This window comes from Mesoplodon bidens (genome assembly GCF_964165515.1).
Source record: "Mesoplodon bidens genome assembly, chromosome: 16".
Taxonomy (NCBI): domain Eukaryota; kingdom Metazoa; phylum Chordata; class Mammalia; order Artiodactyla; family Ziphiidae; genus Mesoplodon; species Mesoplodon bidens.
Genome location: NC_138173.1, coordinates 41,383,718 through 41,396,521, shown reverse-complemented (window position 1 = coordinate 41,396,521; position 12,804 = coordinate 41,383,718). Strand labels below are relative to the sequence as shown.

The 12,804-nt window shown below is 46.9% G+C and overlaps 1 protein-coding gene across 3 annotated transcripts in view; it reads right to left on the bottom strand.

Annotated features, from left to right (window-relative positions):
- The window catches only part of MATN2 (matrilin 2), a 158,950-nt gene that overhangs the window by 12,059 nt on the left and 134,087 nt on the right, over positions 1 to 12,804 (bottom strand). For all 3 annotated transcript variants that reach the window (XM_081258568.1, XM_081258567.1, XM_081258569.1), the window contains exons 11-12: positions 3,380 to 3,502; positions 2,010 to 2,132 (exon numbers count right to left, since the gene is read on the bottom strand). In XM_081258568.1, coding sequence (XP_081114694.1) covers positions 2,010 to 2,132; positions 3,380 to 3,502 — 246 coding nt within the window. The remainder of the gene's footprint in view (positions 1 to 2,009; positions 2,133 to 3,379; positions 3,503 to 12,804) is intronic.

Below are 12,804 nucleotides of genomic sequence, written 5' to 3'. Positions count from 1 at the left end.
AGATGGGTGATCAGGTGTCCTGGATTTATTGTTAATTTTTAGAATTGTTCGATGTGCTTTGAGTTTTGATTTTCCCAAGCTACTGATTTTTCCCCATAGACATCCCAAACGCTTCAGTTTTAATTGTCTGATGAACATTTCTTATGTGTGAGATACTTTAAACTCTCCAAAGTAGTTACAGCCTTTTAATCTTCACAACATCCTGTGGAAAGAGGAGGGCAGGGATAATTATACCCAATGTATAAATGAAGAAACGAAGTTTCACAGAGTTGCCCAAGGTCATACAACCAGTTGATGACACAGCTGAAGCAGGATGTGTCCTGAGTAGTCCTCCTCCACGGCATGAAAGCCTTTGGTTCTCTGGTTCTTTTCTATCATTAGCTCCCTAAAAGGAGAAGCTTCCTACAAAATTGGAATCAGTGACTATAGATCCTTCTGGAAGTGGGAATGGTGGGATTTGATTTAACAATCAAATCACAGGAAGAAGTTGTGCCTTGTGTACAACTGTGTACAAATAGCTCAACTTACTGAGCAAAAAATATGTTAAATGAAGAAATGATGCACATGTGTGCCCCTGCTTACAGAAAGAGAAGCATGAACAAATGGCTCAGGCAGACATAATGGGCAGAACTGCAGCCATGGGCTCCGTAGAAGGACACCCCCTTGTGAAGGCAAAACATAGGCTAGTGTAGGGAGCCCTGCAGAGTCAGGCCACGGACCCACGGGCATCCCAGGAATCGGATTTTCAGACAGAACTTCTCACTAACAGTAGAAGCCCCTCTTCCTGGCAGAAGAACGAGGAATGAGTTCTCCCCAACCCCACGAAGGCTGACCTGTGGAGGCCCCCAGTTATGTCGGGTATCCATGAGGATATTCCCCCAAATCAACCTCAACAGCAAGTGAAGTTTTTTTTTTAAACTAAAAAAAGGAACGTCCTGCCCACCGGAGCAGAGTATCACAAAAACAAGTAGACAGTGTCAAGATCACCCAAAGTAGGGATTAACAGCTCAGAATCTCACAGTGGAGGGAAATCCCCACCCTGTTCTCGTCTACTGCCCACCTCACTGAGCTCAGCCAACCCTGTCTCTTCTGTTGGGGGCTGTGATGGTTAACTTGATGTGTCACCTTGGCTAGGCTATGGTGCCCAGTTGTTGCATCAAACACCAGTCTAGATGTTGCTGTGAAGGTACTTTTTTTAGATGAGATTAATATTTAAATCAGGAGACTTTGAGTAAAGCAGATTATCCTCCATATTGTGGGTGGGCCTTATTTTGAAGACCTTTAGAGAAAAAAAGACTAAATTCCCCAAAAGGAAGAGGGAATTCTGCTTCCAGACTGCCTTTGGATTACAGCTGCAACATCGGTTCTTCCCTGGGTCTCCAGCCTGCCAGCCTGCCCTACAGATTCCTTGTCTGTTTATCGATCTATACACACACACACACACACACACACACACACACACACACATCCATTTTATTGGTTCTCTGGAGAACCCTGACCAACATACCTTCTAAGTAAACTCTCAGAATCTGTTTTGAGTGACCTACAGAAGCAAATGATAGAATGGATAAACAAGACTCACAGAAAATCCTTTCGGCCCTTCTCGCACCTTCTGCCCTTACTTATAAGGTTTTCCAAGAAGAAATAGCACTATAACTGTTCTTTGATCCTTATAGAGATTGCTGGCAGAGATTCTCATCCCATCCAATGGCTAGCCAGGCACCGTGCTAGGCTCTGGGCATCCACACAACTCTTGTGGAAAGGGCCTACAGCTGGGAGAAAGTGAAAAGCAGCGAAGAGCCTGACAACCCAGGATCTTGACTGAGAAATTGTTGAAGAACTAAGGGTCTATTGTACTGATCACTAGCACAACAGTTTCAGAGCACCCAAGGCAGGAACTCACAATAGTGACACTGATTATAAAGGAAGACTTTCAATGCTTAATGAAGTTCTCCAACTGTCCAAGACCCACAGATGGAAAAGTCCACCTCTACCTTGAAGCCACTTACTTCTGCAGTGTTTCCCGTCCTCAGCGAGTCGGAATCCCTCCAAGCACTTGCAGATGTATGACTCACCACTGTTCACACAAATGTGTTCACAGCCGTGGTCTACTGCTTGGCAGACATCTTCCCCTGTGAATAGCAGAGCAAGTTAAATGTTACCAACATCAATTTTCCCTGGGCTTCACCTGGGAATTTCCATCCATCTCAGCCACTGGACTCCAGGGCCACCTGAGCTCAGTGATCTCTGGGGAGGAAGGTAAAACTGAGGATGAACTTCAGCGGCTCTAATTCGGGCTCACTCTCCCAACTTCCTCACTATCACCACCACTGTCATTCACCAGCACCTACTTCAGTGTCTCATAAATATGCAATCCATCATCAGCTTTCTGCAGATGCAGTTTGTGATATCAGAAAGGAAACACTGTTGGTATGATTACTTAGGAGATTAAACCTCAATTTAGATTAGTGGTACTGAAATCTAATTTTGGCTTTTTCCCTGACATATGATTTTGGAGAATGACTTAACCTTACCTTTCCTTTCTGAAAAATGAGAAAAATACTTTCAGTTACCCATCTTTTCTTCAAATGTGAAATATGAGTTGTTCTTTGTAAAGTACTTTTGAGAAGCTTGAGAAAAAGACGACTGATAGGGGTGGGAATCATTTGCTCAGGTTTACACACTCCCCTTTGACTATATAGAGACGTGTCTTGGCCCCATCTAAGAGGCCTTGCTTTCTGAGACGTAGAATGGCCTCATCATAAGGTGGTCTCTAAGAGGGATTTGGAACAACAATACTATTAAAGATAAAGAAACAGAGGCTCAGAGAAGTTAAGCAACTTGCCCAGCTAATAAATTGCAGAGCTAGAAGCTGATAGAATACTGGATTTCAGACTGTACATCTTTCCAGTAGAGCACACTGCCAACCTGTCATTTCTTTCCACAGGGCATAAATGAATACCTTCGGTTGTAGCTCTGGCACTGACTTTTTTCATTTGTCCATTTGTTTGTTTTCTTTTTAATAGACTTTATTATTTAGGACAGTTTTAGATCTACAGAAAAATTGGAGATAGCACAGAGAGGTCCTATAAACCCCATACCCAGTTTCCACTATTATTAACATATTATACTAGTGTGACACGTTTGTTACAATTAATGGACCATTACTGATACAGTAATATCAACTAAAGTCCATAGCTTATTTATATTTCCTTAGTTTTTAAGCCAAAGTCATTTTTTTCCGATCCAGGATCCCACATTACATTTAGTGGTCTTGTGGCATTGGTTTTTGAGAGTAATTGATACACAGAGATCAGGATGGTGGATTTCATGCAGAGGTCAGATACAGTAATGTTAGCCCACTCCAATAAAAACTTACTTCTGCAGGTTTTCCCATCTTCACGGAGTATATACCCTTCAAAGCACTGGCACACAAAAGAGCCTCCACTGCTTACACACGTATGTTCACAACCATGGTTCCCCAAAGCACAAGAGTCCAATTCTGACAATCCAATTGGAATTAGAGAAAGAGAAAAAGGAAATGATTCATACATTAGTTACTTATTCAATCTTATAAGACATTTCAGACACCTTAAATGAAAGCAGTACTTTATCCCACAGGGCACATTTCAAAATAGAAAGCATGTCTATGAGCAAAAATTCTTAATATATAAAGAGCACATAAAATAAAACAATATGATCATCCCCATAGGAAAAATGAACAAAAGACATGGAAAGAAAAGTTACAAGAGAGATAAAAATGGCCTATAAATATTAGAAAATAAGTTCCACATCATTGATTATCATATAACTGTAATGTCAGCTTATCTACATATCTGCTTATGTATGTATGTATGTGCCCTACTTTGGTCACCCATCCATCCAGTCATTCATTCATTTGTTCACCGCGTTGTGGAATATTTCATGAGTCCCTTCTCTCTGAGTCAGGTACTCTTCTAGCGTCTGGGGATGTAACAATGAATAAAACCAAGTTTCTGCTTTTGTGAAGTTTACATTTGGTGGCAAGGGTGGAATGAAAGAGGGGCAAGACAACAGACAAACAAATATATATGTTAGATGGGGAAGGTGCTATGGGGAAAAGCAGGATAAGGGGGACGGAGAGTACCCGCTGGTTTGGGGCCTAGGGAGGGCTTGTTATTTTACATGCTGCAGTCAGAGAAGGTGACACTGAGCAGAGCCCTGAAGAAAGAGATGAGTGAATACGTAGTGTTTGGAAAGAACAGCACCCAAGGAGATCAGCATCTGCAAATGGCAGTGGTAGGAGTGGGTGTGGCACATTTCAGGAAAGGTAAGGAGACCAGGGGGCCAGGCAAGTGATAAGCCAGGGTAGACCACGTGGGAGTCACAGGCAGTGGTTGCATCTAAGTAAGAAGGGGTCACTGGATGGTTTTCAGCAGTGGAGAGACATGAACTGACTTTATTTTTAAAGGACTACTGTGCACAGAATGGGGCACAGGTAAGGCTAGAGCACGGCGAGCTGGAAGAAACCCAGTGCACTGATCCTGGTGGCCCAGACAGGCTGGTGAGAGGGGTCAGACTGTGCCTGTACTTTGAAGGTAGAGCCTACAAGCTTTGCTGATGGGTTGATATAAAGAGTTTATCTTCATATGGATATGACAGGAGAGTCACAGGTGACTCAGGTTACAGGACTGAGCAACTGCAGAATGGCTTTGCCGTCCACATGGCTGGGGCAGCTTCTGCGGAAGCAGGTTTGTGAACCTGTGAAAACCAGGCTGATATTTAAAAAACCCCTTACTGAGGATAGGTGGGAAGTGATTTTTTATAAGAACCAAACATAATTCTGAGGGTCAATGCTATCATTTCAGATCGAGGAGAATTTCTACAATGGATATGACTTGAGGTTATTAAATAAATGCTCCAAAGTGCATAATCACTTTCACAGTCAGGCACAGACCATACGCTTTTTTCTAAGACATTTTTGCAGTATCTTTTTTGGAAGGGAGTCCTGAGAACCACCCTATGCGTTAATTAAAGCAGCTGTTGTTGTTCTCATTTACCAGCTAGGGAAACTACGGTTTGGGAAGATGAATGGCTTGCCAACATCAAATGCTAATAAGTGATAGCACCCGATTAAACATGTAATCTTCTGATAATAAATCCCTAGCTAAATAAATGTTTTCCCTAGCTACACTGCGTTGCTATATTCTAAAGTAAGCTTCCAAACATGAAGGGAATTGTGCTTGTCTTCGTTTGGGCAGAAGCGCTGCCAAAATCGTTGTACAATGGGAAGGCATTCTATCAACGAACATTATAACTTCAGAGGAGAGTCAAAGCAGAGCTGTCCCCTCCTCTTTGCTCTGAACATGACTTACTTCTCTGGGCACAATCTAGACTCATTATTAATGCAGAACATCACCCGATGGCTTGGGGTAATCCCTCACATAGTGTTGAGTGGAAATGCAGTTGAGTGATCCATAATACAGACAGCTGGCTGGCTGTGGAGGCAAGCACTTCTTTCCTCACCATGAATTTCTATTCAGAAGACTCCATTTTCCAATGCAATACAATAGCTATACATAACTCTTCCAGTCCAGTCTTGCCAAGCCATAATCCAGACAGACCCCCCTGAGCACACCCCTTCTTTTTTTTATAAATTTATTTTTATTTTTGGCTGCTTTGGGTCTTCGTTGCTGCGCGCGGGCTTCTCTTGCTGTGGAGCACAGGCTCTAGGTGCGCAGCTTCAGTAGTTGTGGCTCGTGGGCTCTAGAGCGCAGGCTCAGTAGTTGCGGCGCACGGGCTTAGTTGCTCTGCGGCATGTGGGATCTTCCCGGACCAGGGCTCGAACCCGTGTCCCCGGCATTGGCAGGCCGATTCTTAACCGCTGCGCCACCAGGGAAGCCCACACCCCTTCTTTCTGGAGCTTCCCCCATGCCCTGTCCTGTCCCCGTAGCTCCATCTCAGGCTGCAATTTTGAAGAGTGCAGGGACCCTGAAAGGTCATCGGCGCCCAGGTTCTCCCACGCCGAGTCATGGTGGTCTGAGCCTGTACTAGGCAGAGTGGCACTGCTATCCTTTATCAGGAGCCTGCTGAGCCTGAAGCCCCTGTTCTCAGGGGGCGTATTCACTCTTGGCTGCAGACTATCCCAGGAGCTCCCAGCCCAGCTTCTGAGCTCTCCTGGGCTTTTGTACTAATAGCTGTTTGGAAATTTTGTTGTGTGCATGCTTTAAAAGCATGTAGAGAGTTTGGGTTTTTAACCTTTCCCCTCCTCACCCCCTGAGAGCATGTGATCAAGAGAGAGGAGAGCTGTGGTTCTCACCCTCTGGTGAGCATCAGTCACTTGCAGAGATTATTTTAAAGGCAAAACAGGCCCATCGTTCAAAATTCGAATATATTAAGGGCAGACTTCCCCTATGGAGGGGTATCTGGCAATATCTACCGATAGTACAAAATGTACCTTTGACCCGGCAACTTCACTTCTGGAATTCTCTCCTGAAGATACCCTGGCACATACGAAGTGTATCAATAATTTGATATACTTTTTAAAAAAAAATTATTTATTTTATTTATTTATTTTTGGCTGCATTGGTTCTTCGTTGCTGCATGCGGGCTAGTTGCGGTGAGCGGGGGCTACTCTTCGTTGAGGTGCGCGGGCTTCTCATTGCGGTGGCTTCTCTTGTTGCGGAGCACAGGCTCTAGGCGCGCCGGCTTCAGTAGTTGTAGTTCCCGGGCTCTAGGCGCGCAGGCTTCAGTAGTTGTGGCTCACAGGCTCAGTAGTTGTGGCTCACAGGCTCTAGAGCGCAGGCTCAGTAGTTGTGGCACACGGGCTTAGTTGCCCCACGGCATGTGGGACCTTCCCAGACCAGGGCTCGAACCTGTGTCCACTGCATTGGCAGGCCGATTCTTAACCACTGTGCCACCAGGGAAGCCCCTGGTATACTTTCAAGTTACTCACGGCAGCATTGTTTGTAATAACAAAAAGTGGGAAACACCCCAAGTGTCCACGACTACTCAGGAGACAAGCTGAATAAATATTCTGTACAATGAGACACGATGCAGCTGTAAAAAGAATGAGGCAGTTCTCTATGTTAATGATTTGAAGAAATCTCCAATAAGTATCATTGAATGAAGAAAAAAAAAGGCATAGAATAGGGTATACAGTGCACCACTTTGTGTGTGTGTGTGTGTGTGTAAGGAAAGGGGAAAAAATATAAACAGATATTTGTATTGGCCTTTATTCACACACAGAAACACAGAGGATAAATAATACACAAATAAAAATGGAATATTAGCTACCTGTTACTATGAAACAAGTTATACCAAAACTTAGCAGCTTAAAGCAACATGTATTATCTCACACAGTTTCTGAGGTTGTGGAATCCAGGAGTGGCTCAGCTGGGAGGTTCTGGCTCAGAGTCTCTCAAGAAGCTGCAGTTGAGCTGTCCCCTGGGGCTGCATTGATCTCAAGGCTCGACTGGAGCTGGAGGATCTGCTTCTGACCTCACTCATGTATTCCCTGGCCTCAGTTCCTCCCTGGTTGTTGGCTGAAGGCTTCAGTTCCTCACCATGTGGGCCTCTCCACAGGGTTGCTCCCGACATGGCTTCCCCCAGAGTGAGTGATTCAAGAAGTGAGAGAGAGCTCCCAAGAGAGCAGCCACAGTGTCTCTGATAACGTAACTGGAGAAGTGACCTCCTTATTATTTCCATATGCTATTGGTCACACAGACCAACAATGAAGGAGGGACTACACGTGTGTGAATTCAGGAGATGGGGATTGCTGGGGGCCGCCCTGGAGGCTGCCCACCACCCGTTCCTGATGGGAAGTGGAGGTAGGGGATGGGTGGAAGGGCAAGAGTAGGAGCCAAACTTCTTAATGTACGTCTTTTCGTATTGTTCTGATTTTTAAACCATGTAAAAACCTTTTACCTATTCTAAAAATAGAATAAACTTTAAACAAAAAAACTTACAAAAGTATTCCTCTTGCTCACCTTTGACACACTACAGCATTATTTTTAAAGGCTGCACCATGATTCATTTAACCAGTTTCTTTTCTTTTTTCTTTCTTTTTTTTTTTTTTTTTTTTGCGGTACGCGGGCCTCTCACTGTTGTGGCCTCTCCCGTTGCGGAGCACAGGCTCCGGACGCGCAGGCGCAGCGGCCATGGCTCACGGGCCTAGCCGCTCCGCGGCATGTGGGATCTTCCCGGACTGGGGCACGAACCCGTGTCCCCTGCATCGGCAGGTGGACTCTTAACCACTGCGCCACCAGGGAAGCCCTTTTTTTTTTTTTAATAAATTTATTTATTTGGCTGTGTTGGGTCTTCGTTGCTGCGCGCAGGCTTTCTCTAGTTGTGGCGAGCAGGGGCTACTCTTCGTTGCGGTGTGCGGGCTTCTCATTGCGGTGGCTTCTCTTGTTGCGAAGCACAGACTCTAGGCACGCGGGCTCAGTAGTTGTGGTGCAAGGGCTGAGTTGCTCCACAGCATGTGGGATCTTCCTGGACCAGGGATCAAATCTGTGTCCCCCGAATTGGCAGGTGGATTCTTTTTTTTTTTTTTTTTTTCTTTTTTTTTTTGCGGTATGCGGGCCTCTCACTGCTGTGGCCTCTCCCGTTGCGGAGCACAGGCTCCGGATGCGCAGGCCCAGCGGCCATGGCTCACGGGCCCAGCCGCTCCGCGGCATATGGGATCCTCCCAGACCGGGGCACGAACCCGTATCCCCTGCATCGGCAGGCGGACTCTCAACCACTGCGCCACCAGGGAGGCCCGACAGGTGGATTCTTAACCACTGCACCACCAGGGAAGTCCCCTAACCAGTTTCTTATTGGAAGGGCATTTAGGTGGTTCCTAGGCTTTGCTATTACAAACATTATGGCAATGGATATTCGTGTACCTGTAGTTTTGCATACAATGTGAAAGCATGTCTGAAAGATAAACGTCTAGAAGTGGAATTGCCTACTTAAAGGGAATGAACACTTACAACTGGATACATGTTTCCAAACTGTCCTCCAAGGAGGTTGCATCAATCACCGTAAGATAATCTCCATTTCTGGGGGTCCAGGGTGCCGCCTGGGCTTCTGGATGTTTTAAAAGCCCCACAGATGATTCCAGTAAACCACCAGGGGTGAGATGCTGGCACTGGACCCAGAACTTATATTCAGAGACCTTCCCAAGTGTCCAGACGATTCTGCACTTCCACCATCATGAACCACACGCTAGCGTCTTTCTCTTGGGCTATTATTACATCGTCCACTAACGGGGTCTCCACAAACCTACTTCCGCCCCCTCCAGCCCATCCTCCCCGATTCAGCCCAAGTCCTCTTTCCAAAATGTGAATCTGCTCACATCACTCCCTCCCTCTGCCTGAGATCTTTTAACGCGTCCAAGAGTCTGGATAAGACATAGAATCGTCGGTGAGGTTCACGGGACCTGCCCTGCTGCGTCATCTCATCCACGCTCCCCCAACTCTGAGTACTTTCTTTCAGAACCTCAGTACCAAGCCAGAAGCTCTCCCCTCACAGGGCTCTGCACAGCCGTTCCCCTGCCTCTCCTTCGTCCGCCACCTCCTCCAGATGTCTTCCCAGACCCCGCCCCCCCCCCCCCCCCCCCGCATAGGGCCCAAAGCACCAGGCATCTGCCCCCTCTGGTAACATCACAGCTGTCACTGAACAGTTAGTGAGTTATGGCTTTGGATCTGTGCCCACCTCCTCACTGGACCACGCTCCCATGGGCTCTGACCTCCAGGGGACCACGGGCTGCATCTGCCCTCCTCTCTGTGGACCTAACTTAATGCTTGGCCCACGACAGGTCCTCGGCAAAGGCCTGCTGAGTACAAGGAAACATTTCCTCAGTTTTCTACTCTGAAAACCGAGGGTAACTAGATCCACCGCCCAGGGGTTTTGTGCTGGTGTTTTAAATCAGAACCCATGCGGTGCGGATGCTGGCGGTCAGCTGGGCTCCCCTTTCTCTCCCACGTACCAGCCTTGCGGAACGCAATTCATATTTGTTCAGCAAAATGTCCACTTTCTGCACATCAGGGACATTCCGGTCACTCATAATTAAAGAACTACACGTGGTAACTCCCCGACCACAGGCTCTAGCTGCCCTCCAGTCACCAAGTCTGGAAACCAGCTTGGAGTCAGCTTCTCCCCAGAGCCAAAGGTACTCCCACTAGGAAAGCACTTCAGTGGTTCCCTAACAGGCAAAGAGAGCCACCATCCCTGACTCACGATCATGGGGTGCCTTCAGCCTGGGGAGAACGGTGGGCACCCCGACGAGAATTCATTCATTCAGCAAGTGTTAACGGAGCACTTACTCTGCCAGGCTCTACCCTCATTCTCGGGCTGGAAGGGACCTTGGGGATGAACTGGTCCAACTCCTTCCTTTAGAGTCCAGGAAACTGATGGCCACAGAGAGGAAGTGACTTTCGCAAGGCCCCTTACCCTGCAGAGATGATTAGTGTCAGCTGTGCTGGGGGCAGAGGCGTGATTAGATCACAAGTCTATCACCTCCATGTTCCCTGGTCCAGCTGCACATCCAGTGGTCATCCTAGCCCAGCAGGGTCAGCAGAGTCTGCTCAGATAGGCTGGTAGATTCTCAGAAGACAAACTAAAATGGTTTTCTCAAGGGAGGCTGGGTCTCTAAATAGTTTAATGTAGCTCTAAATGTTGCAGGTGATTTGTCTCAGCGACTTCTCCAGGCTCACCTCTCTCCAGTCTCCCTCTCACACTCAGCACTCAATACTTAGTACTCAGTACTCAATGTTTTGTACTCAGTACTAAGTACACTCAGCTTCCTTCAGTTCACTCTCTGGACCCTGGGCTTGCATGTGCTATTTCCTATTCCTGGGAAGACTGCTCCCCTCCGTTTTAGTCCTTTCGGGCTGCTATGACAAAATACCAGACCGAGTGGCTTATAAACAATAGAAATGTATTGCTTACAGCTCTGGAAGCTGGAAGTCTGAGATCAGGGTACCTGCATGGCGGGGTGAGAGCCCTCCTCCAGGTCACAGACTTCCTGTATTCTCACATGGTAAAAGGGGCTGGAGAGCTCTGTGGGCACAAATCCCATTCATAAGGGCTCCACCCTCATGATCTAATCACCTTCCAAAGGCTCCACCTCCTAACACCATCACCTTGGGGGTCAGACTCTCAACATATGAATTTGGGGAGGACACAAACATTCAGTCCATAACACCCTCCATCTCTGGCTAGCTCCCTCCATCAATCTCTAGGTGTTGGATCAAACATCTCTTTCTCAGGAGACCTTTTCTAGACTAGGTGAGGGTCCCCCTGCCACACGCCCCTGTGACAGCTCTTCTTCCCATATCATGACTCTCATCACACAGAATGGATGATCCATCTTTAATATCCTTCCTCTCTGAGAAACTTTAAACACTGTCAGGGCAGAAACTGAACCTTCATCAACCCCAGGGGTGCCCAGTGCCCAGCACAATATGACCAGCACAAAAATGCAGGTACATGGTAAATACTTGTGGAGACTGAGAATCCATGAACCAAGAGTTTAAGGAAGTACCTAGACTCAAATCCAGAGACGAGAGTGAGGACAGACTTGATTGGGAACCATCACTTAAGTGAAATGGGTGAGAGGACTTAGGAGAAATCTCAGGGTGCAGGAAGAAAACATCTTCCCTCTAAAAGAAGGATCCTCTTTTTTTTAAATGTAAGGAGGCAGGTCTACACATTAATTAAGCCCTCATCGCGAATGGGGTCTGCAATTTGTGATCAAGGTGAGCAGAAGTTTCAGGACATAGCACAGGTTTTTAGGGCCCGTGTCTAACAGCCCCATACGCTGATACAGCCTGCGCTCCTGACATCTGGATTCCACATGCACGTGACTCATGGTGACTCATGCACGTCTGTGGTGCAGTAGTCATGGGGTGATGTGTTCTGAGGACTTGCACCTCTGTGGCAATGACAAACAGCAATCCTGTGTCTGGGGCTCCATGTAGGAGGTTATTAAAACCAACCCCAACCCCCAGAGGGAGACAGCCACAGTGGCCACCTGCCAAGAGGGTAACCAAGGCCGAGAGATAGAATTACACCATTTCCTGGCTTTTTAAAATAATAAAACTAGGAGCAGCCATTCATTTGCTAACTCTGTGTAGGCTTTTTCTCAGAGAGACCAGAAGCAGCTGAACTGAGATGTACTTTTAAAGGGCATCTCACACTGGGTAAGAGATCCTGAAGTCAGGAGACCCCAGTTCTAGTCCTGACTCTGTCACTGACCCCCAGGGCCAGCTTGAGGGCACTGGTTTTCTCCCTGTGCCTGTTTCCCACAAAAGAAAGGAAAGATCTTTATGTTTCCTTCTGTTCTGTTAAACCTCTAATGTGAATACACGAGGGTAAAGGTGGTCTTTTGCCTTAACTCTCTGTGATGGACTGAATTGTGTTTCCTCCCAAATTAATATGTTGAAGCCCTAACTCCCAATGTGCTGGTATTTGGAGGTGGGGCCTTTGGGAGGTGATTAGGGTTAGTTGAGGTCATGAGGCCGTGGCCCCCAAGATGGGATTAGTGCCCTTCTAAGAAGAGACAAAATTCTCTCTCTCTCTGTCATGGGAGGACACAGCAAGAAGGCATCCATCTGCAAGCCAAGAGGAGGGTTCTCACCAGAACCTAACCATACTGGTGCCTTGATCTTGGACCTCCAGTCTACAGAACTGTGAGACAATACATTTCTGCTGTTTAAGCCACCCAGCCTACAGTATGTCATGATGGCAGCCTAAGCAGACTAATACACTCCCCTTGCCCTGCTCAGGGTTGCTTCTGTCCTTCAAAGTCAAGCTGGGAGGCATCAGGTGGGAAAAGGC